General features: G+C 44.4%; 1 protein-coding gene across 2 annotated transcripts in view; it reads left to right on the forward strand.

The window, feature by feature from the left end:
* GREM2 (gremlin 2, DAN family BMP antagonist) overlaps nucleotides 1–13,073 on the forward strand; it is a 61,852-nt gene extending 48,779 nt beyond the window's left edge. Inside the window, exons 1-2 of one of the 2 annotated variants that reach the window (XM_074988642.1) lie at nucleotides 6,088–6,150; nucleotides 10,216–13,073. In XM_074988642.1, coding sequence (XP_074844743.1) covers nucleotides 10,217–10,723 — 507 coding nt within the window. In that variant the 5' untranslated portion in view covers nucleotides 6,088–6,150; nucleotide 10,216 and the 3' untranslated portion in view covers nucleotides 10,724–13,073. Of the gene's footprint in view, nucleotides 1–6,087; nucleotides 6,151–10,215 lie in introns of those variants that run through there. The other variant, XM_074988641.1, reaches the window with a different exon arrangement.
* The last annotated feature ends 8,460 nt before the right edge of the window (nucleotides 13,074–21,533 follow it).

A 21,533-nucleotide genomic window follows, 5' to 3' on the forward strand; every position in this document is an offset into this window, starting at 1 on the left:
GGGACGCGCAACGACTACACGGTCCCTACTTCGACGTTCAACGTCGAAGTAGGGCGCTATTCCTATCCCCTCGTGGGGTTAGCGACTTCGACGTCTCGCCGCCTAACGTCGAAGTTAACTTCGAAATAGCGCACGATGCGTGTAGCCGTGACGGGCGCTATTTCGAAGTTAGTGCCACTACTTCGAAGTAGCGTGCACATGTAGACACGGCTATGGTGAACTGGCCTAGGGAGTAATACCAGCAGAGCAACTATTTAAAGGGACATTGCAGACGGCTGCTATCTGTCCTTGTGCTGGGACTAGAGCGGAGGGCAGATCTGGGTCTCCTCCCTGCCAGCCCCTTAACGCACTGAAGGAAGTGGCCTGGACAATGAGGAACCCTTCGGGGGGAAAACTGAACTGTACTGACTCAGCTCAAGAGCAGGGGACAGAGAGGCCCTGAAGGGATGAAGATGTTGGCTCCAGGAAAGGAGCCTGGGGCACTGTTCTGTTCCAATATGGGAACAAGCTGACATTAGAGAGGGCCCTGAGAAGGAGTTTGTTTTATTTCAGGCACGCACTGCGTGAGACTCAGGTGAAAATCTGAGTCACTGTAGAGCCACCCCAAGTAGGGAATGCAGGCATGTATACTTGACCAGTGGGCACTCACAAGTGGTGACTGCTCCCCATTACATCACTATATATCTTCTACATGGTCAGTCACTTGCACGATTTTGCAGGACGCAAATAGGAGCCAAGAGTTCATCCAACTGAAGAAATGCAATCACACTTGGTAACAATGCTATCCAAGCTTATTTCCATTCTGATTACCTTGCACAGTGATACTGTAACAGCATCAAAGATATTGATTTATTTATATATAAAAATATAATTTTGCCTCCTAAGCGGGGGCTGGGGCGAGATATATGTTTCACTTCTAAAAGTTACCAGGTACTTCAACAATGGATGCCAGTATCAGAATCTAAATAGCACCTAGTCATTCATACACCTTTTAAAAATGTTTAGAAAGGGTGCTTGTGGCTGCTAAATATCTTTAAAGTATAAGATTTTCTAGCTCTTGTGATGTATGAAGTTCAGTCACAATATACTGTGCTGTGTAAGCAACTGTGAGAAAGAGGTAATGTGTGGCTAGAATAAGAGCCTTGCAGTTTTAGGTTGGACTCCTTGACCATATTGTAAAGGTAACTTGCCAGTTTTGCCTAAAATGACAAAAACTTATGTGCAGGAATCCAAATTTCTTACAATGGAAGATACCTGGAGCATTGCAAACGGTCAGGTGATGGTTTAGTTGTGTTAGTTTATTTGACCATGGTATCAAAATGGGTGAATACAGACCACTGAAAGAAGCCTTCTCTGATAAGCTAAATTGGGAAAAAGTACAAACTCTTGAAAGTTGCAGACTCATCAACAATGCTCTGAAGCAAAACTTCAACTTATGCAGCATAAACTTTGATAAGTCTCAGGATACGGCTGACAATCTGAACAGAAAGCAACTATCATTGAAGGGAAATGGATAAAAAGAACAGTTAAAAATGGCTAAGTGACACACTTTTTAGTTGGAAGCAAAGTTGTTTAAAACTGGAAAATCAAAGCCTTTCATGTTGAAACGCTTTCTTAAATTTTTTTTCAAAAACTTCTTCTTTTCAGCTTCCTTTTTATTTGATAAGTTTCCAAATACTTGCAACCAACACTTACCTGCAAAGAGTCTGTTTTGATAAACCAGCATATTCTTGTGCAAAAAGCCCTCCTTGGGGGCAGGGAACCTGTCCAGCTCTAAACTCAACCTGGCTTTCTGTTTGAGAACACAGGGAATATCAAAGTCAATCTTCTCCCCTAAACTCGCTACTTTGGGTTTGAAGAGTCCTCTCTCTCTCTCCATCCCCGCTCCCTCATTGTATCATTTTCCAGAAACATTTTCAGACAAAGCAATCCCAAGTGGCATAAAAACAACCCAAAACCTGTGTTTTTGTTCTTGTGTGATTTCTCTCACCCATCCTTCATAGGTCTGAATGCACGGCTGTTGTTAAGGATCCTCGTATAACCCTTTTCGAGTAGCATCTCCTCACTGCTCCCCTTGTGGCTTGAACAACCAAGAGGAGTATTAACCAGGAAAACATTTGTCAGCAATTTGCTCCAAAACCACGAGTTATTCAATTGAAAATACGTCAGAGTGCAGGAGCTTAATATTTAAACCACAAATCTGAAAGCTGTCTATAAACAGCAATTCATCATTAATCAGGTCTGTTTCCACTGGTGTCCCACAGGCATCAGTTTTTAGACTATATACTACTTTAAAATTGTAACCAATGTCCTATAACATAACTTAAAATTATCACTGATCACTAGAACCTGTTGTGGGACACAATTTTTATATCTGCATCTGATCTGCAAAAATGGTTAGTGGGTTTCTGCACTGTAACTGTGCAAGCAACTCTTCTTTGCGGTCACTCAATAATGAGTAGGATGTCTCCATGTCACCCTCCTATTTGTGAGGCCATTTGATGGCTTGTCAACCCAGTTCTTGAGCCACAGATCACAGAAGGGGCAGGTGTTGGTAGCTGTTGCGAGGCGGGGGACAGTTTTAGACACTTTTTTCCTTCTTCTCGGCCTGTCCTCATTTGCACTGTGACAGGACCTCTCCAATGGCACCCTTCCCCCCCACCCCCCAAATTACCATTCTCCACTGGAGACAGTCTTTGGTAAGGTTCTCCCAAGTGTCAACACTGATGCTATACTTTTTCATGTGTGTCTTCAGCATGTCCTTATTTCACTTGCAGTGATGGGGCAATGATGGAGCCTTGTCTGACTCCTGTTTTGACCACAAAGGGGTTGCTTTGGGATCTGTTGTTGCTCAGTACTGTGGCAGTCATGTTGTGAAGCAGACTCAAGATGCTAATGAATTTTTTGGGGCAGCCAATCTTTGAGAGGATAGTCCACAGGGTGTTACGATTGAGTGACTAAGTCAAACGCTTTGGTCAGGTCAATGAAACTCCATGTGAAAATCTTGGCTGTGTTCAAGATACTTTTTCTTGCATTTGCCAGGTGGTGAAGGTCATGTCCACTGTTCCTCAGAATGGTCAGAATCCGCACTAGGATTCCGGGAGAATTTCTTCTGAGAGTGGCAAGTGTCAGTTTGCAAACATTCAAGCTAAGATTTTTCTTGCTGTTGCCACAATAGTTTCCACAGTTTGACTTGTTGCCCTCCTTCGAGGCACAATCAATATGTCTCTGAAATTCCATGGTATCTGCTCCCTATCCCAGATCTTGAGAATCAGGAGGCGGAATTGTTTGTGAAGCTGTGGCCCACCTTCTTTGAAGACTTGGGTAGGGATTCCATCTAGACCAGTTGGCTTTTTGTACTTCGTCACTTAGATGGCAGCTTGGACCTTACTCAGGGTAGGAAATGTTGCAAGATTGTCCCTACGCCACTGCTGAGGGATTTGGTCAAGTGATTCTAGGACCATGGTGGAGAGGTGGTTCAAGAGCTCATTATAGTACTCCTTTCAGCAAGAAGCAATGGCTTTATTGTCTTTCAAGCTTTGGGCTCCATCTTCAGGTCTCGGAATAGATTTCATGGTTTCTCTGTACATAAACAGCCTTGGTGGCATTGACAAAACCTTTTATATTGTTTATATGAAAAATGCTGGAGTTCTTGCCCCTTCTCAGTCCACCACTAGTTTTTTCCAGAGTCCTCATTTTACATTGAACTTCTGCCTTTGCCTTGGCATGCACTTGTCACTTTGCCAGGCTCTAAAGGCTTTCCTTTTTGCCGCAATCAGGGGTTCAATTTCCACTTCACTCTCATCAAACTGGTCCTGATGTTTCCTGGACTGGTAGCTTGTGCAGAAACCATTAGCTCCAATGATGGCCTTTTTCAATTGATGCCAGTGTTTTTCCATATCTTCAGGGTGTACTGTCAGCAGCTTCTGTTGGGGCACTATCTGTAAACCACTTCATCTGATGAATTCCTTCAAGACTTCTACATTGATCTTTCATCAGATTTGTTTCCTCTGACTTATCCATTGGATGACAATCTTTAATTGCCATTGTGGATTGAATAGGGCAGTGATCAATCCAGAATTAAACAGCACTGGTCATTGCACATGTGAAAAGGACATCATGCCAATCCAAAGCATGGATGATGACAGTCTGAGGTGCCAGTGCTTCAACTGAGGATGTTGCCATGAGGTCTTCAGTTTGTTTTTCTGACAGAAAAGGGTGTTCATGATGACTAGCTCCTGTCCTGCACATTTTGTAAGGAGGAGCACTCCATTGGAGTTGTTGTTGCCAACTCCTCCTTTCCCAGTGGTAGTCTGCCAGAGGTCCACATCTCTTCCGACCCTGGCATTGAAATCCCCCAAGAGAATAATCTGTTGATAGTTGCCTGTTGGTTTTTGGCAAGCTTCAAGCAGAAATCTCAAGATTCTCACTGATGCCCACTGGGACTTCAGATAGGTTCTTTATCAGTCCATTTTTGATGACAAATCCTACTCTATGAATTTGTGTGTTCTTCTTTTGGGGTTACTTTCTAAAAATATGTATCCTCCATGTTCTTCTCTTTAGCTGTCCTTCTGGTCTACACATTTCTGCCAGGGTAGACATATCAATGTTGAATTATCACAGCTCACAGACAATATTTGCTGTGCACCTTTCAGGTTGGTCACCTGTCTGGATTGTCCATTAGAGTCCGAATAGTCCATGTTCCAAAGTTTACTGTTTGGATTTTGACTGCATGGAGGTGAACACACTGGATGCTAATATCCAGTTGGGGGGGGTTGAGGTGGACTATGTTTAGGGCACCTTTTCTAGCCCTCTTTTCTCATTTGGGGTGAGCAGAGAGAATCCTAAATAGGGCTGCTGAGTTGTGGATACAGCAGCTGGACCATTCTACCACCTCCAGCCCTTGAAACTGAATGTCTGATACATCTACCACCTACGTGCTGGTCCATGACTAACAGCTTCCAAATGTCACAATCCTGCTCCCTTCCCCATTTGCCAGTCAGCATAGGGCTTAAGTTTAGGAAAGTAGTACTCAGACTTCTTTCAATATGGAGGGACTATTGCACTGCAGCCACCACGCAGCTCTTGATGCATAGAAGGCTGAGGTCCAGTGGCATGGTATCCATGATTACTGGGAGTCTCCTGTCCACAGCATCTTTGATCCACCTTCATAGCTGTTTGTAGCATTACCTTTGCTATACTCCACCTGTTTGGTCATTGAGGACTTCTTCTAGAATCGTTCTTTGTCTCGACCCTTCCCCCTTGACCTTGATGCCATGGGTGACTCTACTGAGAATCTGACACTCCCCATGGCATTGCTCTTGGGTTCATTGGAACAAATAAGCCCACACTCCATGACAAATTGGTGATTGGAGAGTGAGGTATGCCACTATCTGCAAATATAAAATCATTAAGTTCGCAGCGTTCTGCTAATAAAGTAAGGAAATGTCTCAAAATAAGGGGGAGTGAAAAATGATGACGACGACAGGTCATTGTATTCTGAGTAATCTGGACAGATTAGTATGCTGGGAAGAAGCAAATAGTATGTATTTTTTTAATATGGTTAAATGTAAATGTGCCCTTCAGAGAACAAAGACTATAGCCCATATTTACTCTATCCTGGGAAGCAGCGGATGGAAAAGACTTTGAGGATGGGTGCTGGATTATCAGTCTGATGTGGCCAGTGGGGCTGATGGCCACCATGGTCCCCAGAGTGAGGAAGGCCTGCCACTCTGACCATGGCACTGTGTCCTCTCCTCCTCCTGCAGCCATTCAGAGTGGTTCAGCGGTGCTGCTGTGAAATTTCAAAGTGGCCCAGAACACCGGCTGCCACAACCATTAGTACTTTGGCAATGGCTGGAGCTCCAGGTCCCTTTGAAACACTGGGCCCAGGGCAACTACCCCTGCCATGCCCACTGATCGGTTGGCCTGTTTTTGACCAAATGTTGTAAATATTTACTGTCATTGATGGGTAACATAAGCAAGGGCCATTTAGAGGAGGAACCGATCATTTTTCCCTCTGTTTGGCACAGAGCAACTGCTGCTGGACCAGTTGTGATGCCCACACTGTAAGAGAGATGCTGTTGAACTGGAGAAGGTTCAGAGAAGAACCATGCAACTGATTTTATAGATTAGAAGCCATGTCTTACTGTGAGTGAGTGCCTTGATTTCTATTTATCTTATCACAGAGAAAGCTAAAAGATGACTTGATCAGTCTTTACCTATGTATACTGAACTAATGTTTAATAATGGGCTGATCAACCTATCAGAAAAAGGTATAATGAAATGCAGTAGCTGAAAGTTGAAGCTGGTAACTCAGACTGGAAATAAGCCTTTTAATAGTTACAGTAACTAACCCCTGGAACATTTTACCAAAACTTCTGGTGTATTCTTCATCACTGACTTTGTTAAAATCAAGATGGGATGATTTTTCTAAACACTTCCCCAAAACAATTCCTAGAGAATCTCTATCCACTATATATTTTAGGGAATGTGTCTGTTTGATCAAGAACTTCTAAGCAGTAAGGGCTAGGGCCAACACATTCAGCATACAGCTTCCTCTTATAACTTAGTGCAAGATAAGAATTTGGTTGTGCCAAGAAAATGGTATGTGCCTGGAATGGGATGCTTCTCCTAAAAGCCAAACATAAGTACATCAAGTACAGTCCCCGGAATTGATGTGATTGAGCAACTGTTGAAAGAGACTTAGCCGAGATGAGGCAGAAAAATAGGGTGAACCTAGAATAGGATTGCTCCTCTATAAACCTTACAGAAAAGAGAGAAAATGAAGAAATTTGGAGTAGTGCTCTGTTTTCGCACAGCTAAATCAATGCTTAAAGGTTGGAAAACTGTAAGAAAATGTTATTGGAAAGCAAATTGACTATAGCCCCCTCCTTTTTTTTTTTTTAAATTAAAACATAGCACCATTGTAAGTGTTTATAAGGATGAAGGAAAAATACATTTGGTGGAATTCCTATTTTTAAAAGTTTACAAAAAATAAACAGACAGATTTTACTAATCCCGTTCTTAAATCTGAAATAAAAATTCTCTTCACAAAAGCACTGTTTTTGAATGTGCTTTAAATAAAGCACATAAATTCTTTTCCTTTTCAACCTCACCCTGTCCCCATGGCCAAAAAAATAACATAAAATCTCTATTGAGTTAAGGAACAGAGCAATGCTGGGTAAATTTGCTAGTACATTTTATACAGGAAGTCAGACCAGACAGGCCTTATAATCCAGTGACTCTTCTGTGGAATGGAACTGGGGTTGAGGTTCTGGCCTACTATTGGTGGTAGTCTATAGTCCAATGGATACAGTGTATTCAGAAATGAAATAAATTGAATCTTTACCATGATATTTTGTGCACCATTTTGGAGTAGGCTCACTTAACAATCCTTCAAAATGCTTCAGTTTGCTCACTGAAGGTGATTTGATTGGGTTCTGTTTTTTGATGGTGGTTATCTGGAATATATAGTCCATGTAAAGCTCCTTTCACTGGGTTGTAAGCACTATTTTTGTTTTCTTGGCGACATTTTCTGCTGCTTACCGTACCTGGCTTTCAGAGGCAGGTTATTTGCTGTATAGCATGGCTCTGAAGAGACACCCAAGTGCTAAGAAGTGCAGGGCTCTAACAGGGCACACAACACTTGGACCTACTTGGTCAGTAGAGTAATACCTTCTTTTTTGAATATCTAGAAGCCCAGATTGGCTAGGGATGAAATAGCAGAAATAGCTGGTGTGTCCATACTGATGGCTGAAATACGTGGTAATGTACCGTGGAGTTAAGTTTCTGATAACCTTACAATAGTGCCTTTGAGTTATTATGCTTTATTAGTTAAACGTGGATTTACTGGATAAGTCCCAGCTTATTATTCTATCAAATGACCCTCCTTCTCTGGGTAGAAGCTATTTAAAGCTGCTATAATTTCCTGCCTTTCTTCAGACTCAGAGCTGGTAGGGCTGGCAGATGTTTACAGTGTTGTGGGGCTTTTATGCTACCCCTTTCTGGAGGGAGAGGGAGAACCAGGCATTTAAAATCCCCTCTGAGGAATTGTATTGAGATCTTGATGCCACTATATTTCGAAGAGGTTTTGAATCCCGGTTTCATTTTATTCTTAAATGGTTCTTAGTATTGACTCAATATTTGACAATTTATGGTGAAATAGTTTTTTTTTTTTTTGGTGTGAGGAGAGAGGGTAGGTAGAGTGGTTCTGTTTGTTTCTATGTGACCTGAAGTTGTAATTGTTGGGGGGACTTGATATATCGGTCTTGAGCTATATAGAGAATGCATATTCATAAACAACCAGGGGATCGATTCTTTCACCCATAACTAAAGTGTAGCCACAAGCATATAATAATATGAGATCAGTCTGGGGAAGTCTGGGATGCCTATGTCTGTCAGAAACTAAAGATGGGACTCTTATCAGATCAGGGTTTTGCTTTGATGCTAGGGTTGACCATTCAGTTATCTTGGTGGTTAAGCTGCACAGAAAGCCAAATCTAATCTTTTTTGAGTTTATCCAGTCTTCATATGAGAATTTATGTGTTGAAAGTTAAGTACTCGGAGACTAGATTTATTATATAAAGTACCACAGATGTTAATGGACAATTGGTACCTTTGCAAGCTAGTTTGCTTATTAGCTAACTGTGTGCATGTGTGCACATGCAAGCGCTGGTGTATCTCTACAACTTCAAAGCCCCCTAACTTCTAATACCATCGTGGATCACCTCTTCCATAGAGATTCAGAGAAACTGTCACCATAGTGCTAGTTCACTGCAGTCTCGCCATCATACCTTTTTCTTTTCCTATTTCCCCTCTGAGGTGGAAATACTTCTGAGTACATTAAGGAGATTTAGGCCAAATTTGATCCTACAGAGAGGGATGACCTTCAGGAAAAAAAGAATTGCCAGACTGGATCAGATGACTGGTTCATGAAATCTAGTGGTACCTCTAATGGGGACCAGTTCCTGATGCAGAAAATTGTAATGGGAAAATATGGAATTAATCTGCCAGGTGGGGAGGGATTGGGGTGTCTTAACGTCTCGGTGATTAGCTTATTCTTAGTAACATGAGTATTTACATCTTTTCCTTAAAAAAAAAAAAAAAGCACATGTATGTGTACCTCTGTTAATCATCCCACATTATTGCCCTAAAAAGACCTTACGGCAATGAGTCCAATACATTAACAATGTTTTGTCTATTTCCTCTTAATAGTCTTACATTTTGTTGTTGTTAAATTGTCTGGTCACTTGGTGCCACCAAGTAATTTTATAGGTTCACTCTTACAGTGAAAGACCTAATACCCAAGGAATGTGAGAGACTGGTCTGGTAGACACCTCTTTGGACTTGACTGCATTGTAGTTTGGAACTAGAATAGAACTGGAACCAAAAAGCTTGAAACAGTAAACTACAAATTCACACACACAATCCATTCTTCAGGACACCTATGTGACTGGGGTTGCACAAATGGGCTGTCAGGAGATTGGCAGATCTTGTCACAATTCTGAAACTTAATCAATTGGTCTCCCAGTTGTTCCTGATAGGGTAGAGTCAGTTCTGGACTAGCTTCTGTTGTCAACTGGACAAACCAGTTAGTTAAATAGAGAGGCCAGAGCAGAAATACAACAGTGAGAAAAGGGTAGTTAGAAAATTTGGAAGAAGTAGTGAATTCTTGTTGTAGATGAGTCTCAGACAGGCCCTGTTTCACAGTGGCCAGAAGCCACTCCTTCTGGCATACTTGGTGACCAATGAGCCTTAAAAACTAACCATTCTCCTAGGAAAGTAAACATTAAGTCTTATTATCTCAAGTCCACTAATTAAGACTGTAGACTTGAAAACTTCAATACAATGAAAAAAAATCTCTATATTGGATTCAATAGAGGAATATTTGGATCAAATTCTGTGGCTTATGTTACACAGATGGTCAGACTAGATAATCTACTGGTCCCTTCATTTCTTGTCATAGTCAAGTGTCTTAGGTCATGACAGATATTTGATACTTTTAGATATGATGGCAGGGATGTCACCAGTGTCGAAATAATTGATTTAGGTGTGGCAGGTAGGAAATATTTCCTTTGGTGAATGAAGAGTACAATAGCAGTTTCTACAATTTAGTGAATGCTGTCTGACTGCGACTGGGATGAGCAGATAAAATAAAGGAAAGTTGTACTGAAGTGTTATATTGTCTAACTTTCTGTTGTGTGATTCTTGCAGGATGCTCTGGAAACTTGCCTTCTCTGTTTTTCTGGTGGCAGCCTTGGTTAAAGTAGCAGACACCAGGAAGAACCGTCCTAAAGGAGCAATTCCATCTCCCTACAAAGACAGCACAAGCAATAACTCTGAGGGGAGGCCACATCTGAACAAAGAAGTACTGGCTTCCAGCCAGGAGGCCCTGGTAGTCACAGAGAGGAAGTATCTTAAAAGCGACTGGTGCAAAACCCAGCCCCTGAGGCAGACGGTCAGTGAGGAAGGCTGTATAAGCCGCACTATCATCAATCGCTTCTGCTATGGCCAGTGCAACTCCTTCTACATCCCCCGGCATGTGAAAAAGGAAGAGGAATCCTTCCAGTCCTGTGCTTTCTGCAAGCCACAGAAAGTCACCTCTTTTACTGTTGAGCTGGAGTGCCCTGAGCTGGATCCACCTTTCCGACTCAAGAAGATACAGAAAGTCAAGCAATGCAGGTGTATGTCTGTGAATCTCAGCAACTCAGACAAACAGTGAAAGCAAGTATTTGGCTACTGCTTAGTATCACCCCCACTGGATTTGCTGTTGTCTTGTCTCTTCCCTGAGCAGATTCATTGTCTGTCTGGCTTTTTGTCTTCAGGATGCATCTCTCTAGCAGAGAAGGCTCACTTGTCATTTGCCTACTGGAAATAAAGCTTGTCCTGGACTATGTTAGGCACCTTGCCGTAAATCTCAGCATATTTCTGATATAATCTTTCAATTAAATCTCTAAGGGTGGAGCAGGCCCTCCAAATTTGGGATTGATCTTGCAGCTGACCAGCAGCTGAATCTAGCATTAACATTTCCACTATGTGGGAAAAGCTCTATGCCCTACACTCCAGCCCGTTTCATGGGAAGAAGATGTGTCTTGCTACCTTTGTCAGATCACTCAGTGTTCAGTCTGGAGCTCAAGACCTTCATGTTTAAGTGCTTGGCACTGCCATTTGGGTCTGTGAAGTGCAGCTATGGATATGGTACAGTGTAAAAGAAAACAAGAGGCTCTTTAGTGAGCCTGATCCCAATAAGTGAACCTGAACTGTGGGATGACAGAATGGCCCTGCGTTCCTTCCCAGAGATGGAGATAAGCACTGGGAGAGGGTATATGTCAGCCACAAGTCTCTCAGCAGCCACCACTTTTCCATCAACAGACTGAAGATGGATTCTTGTCCTGCTGCAATCTGACTATATCAAACACATGGTCTCTACAGCAATGTTTATTTTGTAACCTAGCTATAGCAAAGTTGTTTAAAATATTATTAGACCTAGCCATGCATATTTTTCTTGTGGCAGAATATTCTGAAGATTAGGTTAAAGCCTCCTAAGTAAATAGACTTGATTGCTAGGTCAGTCACCTGATTTGAAACTGACAGGTTTTGAATGAGCTTTCTGTAGATTTCTTCCTTAATTTGTTCCAAAATCCATCCACTTATAACTGCATATTTATGCCTGTATGGGATGGGTTGGAAGGTATTAAAACACCTTTGGTAGCAGTATTTCACGTAAGTTATTTAAAGCATAGTACCACAAAGGACAGATTGAAGTCATTGTTGCTTTGAATACAAAGGCTGCCTTACGTATCACTTTCTTCAGGTGCCAGGAGTGGTGTCTTCTACAGGGTGAATGAGACTTGAATGACCTTTGTTACGCTGAAGGACAAACAGGCTAACAAATGCTGTTAGAATGTGTCACAGCTGCAGAGTTGAGGAAGGGTTCTGTCCCATCTTTTACAAATCCCGAGTGAATTAGCTATTGTAACTACCACAGCACTGTTGTGCCCCGCATTGTATTTTGGATTCAGAGGTATAATTAATCAAGGCTGAAGGATATTTTAATTCATTCTAAGTTACTCATTCACCAGAATTGAACATCTTTCTCTATTCAGTATGTTCCAATTCAGATAAGTAAGACCAGTGGCATTCAAGTCTCTTCAAAGAGATCAAGTTAATCAAAGAGCACACCAACTAATGCAAAAGACAAATGTGTGACCTCATTGCATCTCTTGTAGCATAGCATCTGCAATACTTTGAAACCAGACTGTGGAGCACTTCTTTGGAAACCTGCTTCAGGAATGACCAGCCCAAAGGGTTAAAAGTTTTACAAACTGGTGCCACCTATGGTTCAATGGCACAGTTCACTCTTATGTGAGGCAGGCTGCTTTAAGAGGCTTTTGGTACTGATCGCTGCTAGAGCTCACCAATCGGTTTATGGGGATTGGCACGGGGAGGGTGGGATCAGGTAGATATGTTACCCCTGTTATACAAATACATTGCATGTATTTTCTGCTGTGGTGCTACACAATGTTGGAGCTGCCAAGGGTGACTGCTAGTCCAGGGTTTGCTTCAGAGGCTGTTACTGGTATGCTTTTGGACATATGTCAACCAGCTACTGAATGGGCATTGCTGAAGCCAGACTGAGAGGTTTTAAAACCATGGAGGGAGGGAGTTTGGAATGCTAGCAGCTCATTGGGCCTGTAGGAATGAGTGAGTGTGTCCTTGGAGGAAGTGATTTGTAAAGCCAGGCCTTGTGGTTGAGACGAGACAGAAATGTCCTGGTCCCTTCTTAATTGTATTAACTCTGTGATTATGTAAGGAAAATATATGCAGAAAGGCGTATCAGTAAGCTACACCCAAGCAGTATTTCTCACCAACTTGCAATATAAATATGCTGCAGCATGAAGCTCTTCCTTTGGGGCTGCTTGTATGTTTAAAAAAAACTGAGTAGAGCTTGTAATGGTTCAAACTGTATTTAATTCTTGTTTTTATAAATGGAAACAAATGAAGAAATGCTATAATTATTTTATAAGTATATGTATTAAATTATAGAACAAATAAAGATACTTTAGGGTTATACGGAATCCAGGTGTGTGGTCTTTGCTTCTAACATCAGTATCTTGCCTCTAATTTTATTTGGTGTATTGGCTCAGTCTCCAGTTCTACAAGAGCTCAGTTTGATTTGCCTCAAGACTCAGACAGAGGGCCATTGCAGCTGTGCTGCCTTAGGGGTGCATAAAAACAAGGTTCATACAACCTGCTGTCAAATTGCCCTGCACCCCCAAACAAAAGGTAGAAAACTTTACCAGCTCTATACTTGTGGTAAATCACATCCCACTGACTCAGCTACGCTGGCCAATAACATGGTAATGGCAGAACCCAGGACCCCCAGATGGCTGACCTTCCTGCCTGTGCAAGCCCACAGAGGCTGCCCATGTCATGCTGCAACCTGCTTGGCACCACCCGCATATCAGATGGGACTTACCATCCAACACCAGAATCATTTTCCTGTACCTGCCTCATGGGCTAGTTGACTAATCAAAGTAGAACATATTCACCTAGAACACTTGAGTGAAAACCACAGCCTGGGTTTAGGACGTTCAGGTGTGGAGATACAGCCCTGGGATGAAGTCCCTGCTCTAAGGGGCAGAGTCCAGGTTTGAAACTTGGTCTCTCTGGGGTGAGTGCTGAGTGGGTGAGTAAAGGTTACAGAGGTGTAGCCTTTCTCCCCTTCAGTAGGTGTGTTCTAAGCATTCTAGCTCGCTAGATTTTCTTCAGGTGGAGCACAGACACACTCTGCTGGTGCTTAGCTGGGAGCAGGGGCTTGGCAGGTCTCAATTTTGTGTTTAGGAACTCACGTCCCTTTTGGGAGTTAGCCCTAGCTATGCTTTGCCAGCTTCTAGCTCCCCAACTATGGAGCAGCGAAAAGAGCAAGCGGTATAATCTTCCCCTGTGGCAACAGGAGAGCATGACAAATCTTTCTAGATAAATGCAGTAAGGCTGGGCATATGGCTGCAGTAGTTACTAATTCTGACACACATTGAAGACCTGCCATACAGTCATCAGAATTACTGACTCCACAGGGCTCTGATTTAAAATTAGAATCAGTGCCTAGCTCTTGGGTGTAGTTACATTAGAGTTGTGTAACACATTCACAAACATAGGCTGAACGGGACCTTCTGCAATCATTTGTACAAGAGCCTTTACAAACCTGGCATAAATGGAGTTCATTGACTGATACCTCCACTGCAAAAATGCTTTTGTTACTGTTTTAAGGCTATGTGCAGCTGTAGGAAGATTTCTCTTGCTTTTGTAGGTTTTTCTGCGTGTGTTTAAAGGACAGACGAGTTATATTAAGGGAGAAGAAAAACTGCGTGAAGGAGCTCAGATACTGTGTGAAGGGGCTCAGTGATGGAATCTCAAGCACCATAAGTTGGTTTTTTTTTTGTTTAGTTTAATTGCTTAAGCTGTAAAAGTACGTTTCTTAATACTTAGTTTTGTGAGGTGCTATGAGTTATACAGCGAAAAGTGCTAAGTGCTGTTAAATCACTAGAGACAGTCAGTGAAGTACCATTATGTCCTGAAGGCTTCAATTTGCAAAGCAAACCAAGACCAGGCTTTTATAGCCACTTATAAAGCCACATTGGTATTCTCAGTGAGCCAGATCAGCATATCAGGCATGAAGCAATAATTTAGAATTATGCAATCTGCTTAAATAAGGATGGGTAATATGCCTTTCTGAACAAAGGCTGGAAATGACATCTGCAATGGCCCTGCTAGAAGAGCAGCTCACCTTGAGGACAGTTAAAACAAACTAACCTATGTATTTTCTCACATCACAGTAGAAAACAGAACTAACTCCACTTCTCTTGTCTAGCACTGCACCAGACTGCTCAGGGCCTCTCAACTTTGCTTGTAAGCAACATACCGTTAAAATGTAAGTGTACAGACTGACACAAGGGCAGCTTTCACCCTGAAGACAGGTGAGGGTTCCAAAATGGTGCAGGTGAATTCTGCTTGGGCACTAGAACCACACAGAGGATGTAGCCTCTGGCTTATTCAGCCTGAGGTCAGGCATGCTGCTTCCATGTGCAATGCCTATGAAGCCACCCTGTGGGCCTGAGTGCTTTAGTGTCTGAGCCCCTTCACGCTTTAAGTGGATTAGTAAGGAGGTGGCAAGGATCTTAGGGCTGAGCCCCTCCAATGTATTTAAACATTTTTTTCAGTAAGTTTTAGAGCCCTACATACTTTTGAGAAGCTGGGCCTAGGCACTGAAAGCCATTGCTCAGGGTTTCCAGCCATAGGCCCCTCTGCTGCACCTAAGTAAGTGCCTATGCCCTTTCTTGCAACAACAAAAATCCCAGACAACTGTGGTGCCTTGCTACCTTTTAATGCAGCTTGGGGCCTGCAGCTGAGAATGCCCCCCGCCCCAGCCTTTTAGAGAAACCTGCTGAGGATGCTCATGTATGAGATTTGTTGAGGCCTCTGTGCACATTCCCTGCCCTTGCCAGTTAGCTGCCACTGGACCTTTACTAGCAATGTAAAGCACCACCAGGGTTAGGCAGCAGCTGAGCAGGTTTTGGATAGTACAGCTTTAGACCTTAAACTGGCAGTTAAGTGCCCAAATCCCTTTTGGCACTAATCCCTAAGGTACAAACCCTTCCTGGGGTGGCAACTGAGTTGCTCCTGCTCATGTTAACAGCAGTTGGTGTAGTGTGCTCTGAGCATATGGGCCCCCAAAAGGCATCCACATAAGGGCTTTTCTTCAGTGGGATATTTCTTCAAGCACTCAAATGGGGTGTGGGCTAGCCAGAGTTGAAGCCTCACTCGCTGATTGGGCACAGGGACATGATACTGGTCTCTCTGTAGTCTAAGCATCAGGCTGTGAAGCCAATCAGTGAATACAAGGTGCAACCGTTTCTACAGAAAAAGCAGCATGCTAGCCTGCAATACCATCTAGTTTGGTAAGCAGGGCCCTCCTCACTGCTGCTGGAAATCTGGGGTCAAGCCTTGCTCCAAATCAGCCAGAGTCCAGATTTGCAAACAGCCATCCCACAGCCCCAGTGAGCAATTTGCTATCATGAGGGTGGGGATCTCACTGCCTGCCTGGTTTGGCACATGAAAGCTCCCCTAGCCCCAGATGAAAGTTTGGGCCTTAGAACCCTGACAGGCACCTCCATTTAGCCTAACCCGATCAGTGTGACTTAGGTGCATACATACTTTTTTGGATATGGAGCCAAACCACTTTTCCTTGTCTTCTGCTCCTGGCTCAGTTTGATGGATTCTGAGAAGTTCTTTCTTAGGCACCCCAGTCAGTCCATAAAACATATAAAGCAATTAATTTGCAGCTGATGATTCTACTAGGTAACAGAATGCCTATGCTGTAGGTGTTGCACTGCACATTGGATAGTGGCTACTAGTGGGACCAGATGCAAAAATGATTCTGGGTATCTGGAAGAGGCACACACTTTAGGGGAGCTGGAGAAAGTAGAAGGTAATGCAAGACTATGAAGCACAGTTTAGGGACAGGCTGTTAGCAACAGCCTATTGGCCACTGTGCCTAAGAACCAAAGTGTCTTTCCTAGTAGCTTGGAACTGGAGTGACACATACTGACATGCACTAGTGATGAACACATCCTGGCCTAATTAAGGTTTTTATTATCAGCACTTTCTCTGTGAACAGATTAGCTTTGCTCATGCCGTTACTTGATGAAGAAACCCTCATATGAACACTTGAAATGCAGTAATGATAATACAGGATGTTAGGTCTAGCACATCAAAGGTACTTTGGCACCTATCTTCCCTTGATTTCAATAGGTTCATGAGGAAACAATTTCTTTGAGGAAACGAAACCTTAATTATTAAATGAAGTGGGCTAATTTCTTTTACTCAAAGGTTATGTCTACACTACAGAGATCTTTAGAAAGAAGCTCTGCCAGAAGATGTTTTCCAGAAGGCGTTCTTTCGAAAGGAGAGCATCCACACACAAAAAAGGGATCAAAAGAGTGATCTGCTCTTTCAAAAGAGTTCCACGCACCCCCACTCTTTCAAAAGACTGGGCCAGGGAGCAGAAAATCAGGTGCCATGAGGACAGCTCTTTTGAAAGAAAAGCCCCAGAGAGCATCTACACACATTTTCTTTTGAAAGAAGGCGCTCTTCCTGAAACAGGAAAGGAAGATCAATTTTGAAAGCAACACCACATTCTTTCAATTTAATTTTGAAAGAGCACTTTGTGTGTAGACGCTTCATGGGATCTCTCGAAAGAGTACCCTTTGTTCAAATACTCTTTTGAAAAAAACTTGCTAGTGTAGATACAGCCAAAGTATTTTCCTCATCTCTAGTTCTCCGCTGACTTCTTCTTTATATTTACTCTCTGGCAGACTGAATAGTTTTATAGATAAACATTTTCTATTTAAATAGACATAACAAAGCTACATTGCCGCCTCCATTCTTTTTTTTTCTCTCCCTGTGCTAATAGAGTTTGAAGGGGTAAATGGTTGCCATATAAATGCATTGGAGGAATTCAAAATTGACCCTAAAACAGCTAATTCAAACAAATGTTACTAAGAGTATTAGCATTTACAAAGAGTGAGAAGAGAAACGCATACCACCTCAATTAATCAGTGTTGATTGATTCTGGCAAAGATGCCTGAATGACATTTCATCCAGTTCCCTGTTACTGCACTGAGTTGCACTGTACAGGTCCCAGGGAAGAAGCAGTGCTGTGTAGCCCAAGCAACATTCTGGACATAGTGAGGGAGTCAACTGAGGGTCTGCAGAGGAGTCCTGTGGGGAGTGCAACACATTTGCAGTGAGACAGTTGGTCCTAAGAGTCTGTATCTTTTTTAAAAAAATCTTGTAGTTCACATGTCGAAGATAATTTTGGCTGCAGGGATCTCAGCTGTCCAGCAACAGCGTCCCCCAAAATCCATCTCTCTCTCTCCCACCAAAGAAGTTCATTTTCTCTCTCTGAGATGCTGCGTTACAGTACCAAACCAGACTAAAGGCATCCACTGCCTAACCTATCCCATATTTATCACCATGGAATCCAACTGTATGAAAGGCTGTGGTGTGGAGCAGTATGAAAAACTGGTTCTAAATCTCTGGAGTTCATAATGTATTTCCAAGTGGTCTGTAAAGCTACTTCATGACCTGGATACCAGTGTATTACCATATCAGTTCAAGCTGTGAACAATGAAGGGAGATCGCTAGATATAATCATCTTCTTCGAGTGGTCCCCGTGGGTGCTCCTCAGTAGGTGTCAGGCTCGCCCGGTGCTGCAGATCGGAATTCTTCTAGCAGTTTCCACTGGATTGCGCATGCACCGATGCGTGCCACTTCCTTGCGCGCCCTTGGTCATGTGCGCGATCCGGTCCCTGCCAGTTCCTTCTCAACCGCCAACGGCTGCAGACGGAATCCGCTCCGGCTCTAAAGCCTGAGACAGATAAAATAGTTGTTTTTACTTGTTAGCTCGTTGTTCTTACTATTATACAAAAAAAAAAAAGAGAAGTGAAAAAAACCCCATACAAAATAGTAGGAGAGAAGAGGAATGGAGGGAAGGCGAACGGACAAAGAAGGCTGGTTAAGCCGTCCGCTACCCTGAAGGCCGTGAATGTTATTGGGGTGTAGAACGCACTGATTAGTGGCTAAATACCCTATTAACAGTAAAGACTCACCGCAATGTCTTCCTCGGGGTTTAAGAAGTGTGAGTCATGCCGCGAGGCTGTGCCGGCCTCTGATGGGCATAGTAAGTGCATTCTCTGCCTGGGGAAGTCCCATGTTACCCAGAAGTGTTCACACTGCGCTAAGCTTACAGCCAGGGCCAGGAAGGACAGAGAGATGAGGCTCAAAATGATCTTGTTTGATAAGGCCCTTCAGCCTGAGCCGCCGGAGAAGCCTCACACAGAAGGGCCCTCTGGGTCACATAAAAGGAAGGCAGCTTCTTTGACCCCCTCTGTGCAAAAGAAGAGGAAACTCTCCCCAGCTCAATCCTTGCCGGCGGTTTCAGCGAGCAGGACGAGTGGAACGCAGAGCCCTGAGCCGTGGGCTGATGAAAGCGGCAGCGCGGTTGCGCACGTGGCCCGGGCTGGGCCTCCGGCTATTCAGCAGTCGGCACTGAGGGCGCCGCGGGTGCCAGCGCGGCAAGCGCCGGAATTGGCGGCACCGCCTCACGTGGCATCAGCTCTCATGGCACTGATGGTGCAGGGGCACCCAGCACGGGGCCCGGCGGCGCCGGAAGAAGCTACCCGCGCGGCACTGCTTATGACGGTACCAAGTGTGGCACCAACAGCGGGGCCGAGATCCCCGGCACAGGAGGGGGCGGCATCCACCCTGCAGGGGCGGGGGAAAGCTAGAGCCAAAACCCGGCACCTCAGTCCATCTCCAGGCAGGGCTGTGATGCCATTATCACCCAGCCCCGCTCCAAGATACACACGCCACATCGCAGGGCGGCAACTCCACTGGCCTATTTCGGACTTCCCTCTCCATTCCTCCAACCACCTTCGCCTTGGCTCAGGCCACCTTCACCCTTTTCGGGCATGGATCCCTATGAGTACTATCACATACCAGCTTCACCATTATCAATGTCGTCATGGAGATCCCGCTCTCCCAGACATCATGGGTACACACTCCGATCGTGGTCCAGGTCTCCATCACCGGGCCCTTGTCCATGTTGTTATGGCTGTCCTCATCATACTGAACACCGACATCAGAGGTCTAGATCCAGGGGCAGATTCCCTCCCACTCCTCGCCAATACCCCCGTGTACGCTCTCGCTCTGGGAGAGGAACGCAGCTGTCCCAGGGGGAATTCGGTCCAGAGTCCCGAGACTTCCCTTCGCAGCCCACGAGGGAGCAAGCATACCAGTGAACTCGGGAGCCAGAGGACTTGGGGGAGGTTTATCCCAGCGGCTCCTCCTCATCCTCCCCAGATAAGATAATTGTCCCCAGGGATGTCTCCCCTCCAGATGACCTTAAACAATTCCAAGAGCTGTTCAAAAGAGTAGCATACACGCAGGACATTCAACTAGCAGAGGTGCAGAAGAAGCATCAAACTCCTGAAAAATTTGAGACCCCCGGCTTAATCTAAAATCGCTATTCCACTGGACAAAGCCATTATGGAGTCAGCCACTGACATATGGCAGACTCCGGCCTCTATTCTGCCTACGAATAAAAGGGCAGATAAGAAATACTTCATTCCAGCCAAGGGCATGGAATTCCTGTTTACCCACCCACAGCCCAATTCCTTGGTGGTCGAATCGTCTCAGCAGAGGTCAAAGATGCCTCAGTACAAATCAGGGGGGTCAGATAAAGATGCTAAGAAATTAGAGCTGTTCGGCTGGAAGGTCTACTCCTCCTCTACCTTATTACTGAGAATGGCAAACTACGCGGCACATTTATCAAACCATAGCTTTGACAACTACTCTAGACTTACCTCTCTCATGGATTCCCTCCCGGAGGACAAGAAGCCAGTGTTAAAGGCGATCGTCCAGGAGGGCTACGCGGCCTTGAGAACGGCAGTTCAGATTGCCCTGGACATGGCGGACACAGCGGCACGCTCAACAGCCACAGCAGTGGTAATGCGTAGGGAGTCCTGGCTCCAGACGTCTGGTATCCCCAGAGATCTACAGGCGAAGATCGTGGATCTTCCCTTTGACAAGCAAAAGCTGTTTGCAGAATCAACCGACTTGGTCCTACACTCTAGCAAAGATTCGAGGGCCACACTTAAGATCTTGGGTATCTACACTCCTCCATACAAGAAAAAGAAATTCTATCCTCAGCAAAGGCGCTACGCTTACCAACAACAACGCGCACAATATCAGCAAGGCTCTGACCAAGGGCACCATCAACAGCAGCAACAGTACAGGGCCCCCAGGTGACATTCTCAACAAAGTCACACAACCTCAGGGCAAGCCCAGAAGCAGCAAGTTTGACGGCTATGTCGAGGACTGCACTATCAACACCATCACTCAATGCCACTCTCACCTCATGTTCCATCATCACCTCAAACCGTTCCACTCCCAATGGCAAAATATCACAACAGACAAATGGGTGCTGGAAATTATAGCCACGGGTTACACGATCCCCTTCCAGTCACTACCACTGACGAAACCTCCCACCTGGCCTCTTCTCAGGGACCCTTCTCACGAGGCGAGGCTGAAGCAGGAGGTAGATCACCTCATGTTCATAAGGGTGGTGGAAAGAGTACCGGAACAATTCCAAGGGAAAGGTTTTTACTCACAATACTTCCTAACAGAGAAGAAAACAGGAGGCTGGAGGCCGATTTTGGATCTTCGGGGCCTCAACAGATACTTGCCCAAGCAGTGCTTCCGGATGATTACAGTTGCCTCCATACTTACGGCACTGGACGATGGAGACTGGTTTGCAGCCCTCGACTTACAAGACGCTTACTTTCATATGACAATCCACCTGGCACACAGATGCTTCCTCCGCTTCACGGTCGGTGGGGAGCATTTCCAATACAGGGTTCTTCCGTTCGGCCTATCCTCAGCACCCAGAGTCTTTACCAAACCCTGGCAGC

Source organism: Carettochelys insculpta, chromosome 3, assembly GCF_033958435.1.
Source record: "Carettochelys insculpta isolate YL-2023 chromosome 3, ASM3395843v1, whole genome shotgun sequence".
Taxonomy (NCBI): domain Eukaryota; kingdom Metazoa; phylum Chordata; order Testudines; family Carettochelyidae; genus Carettochelys; species Carettochelys insculpta.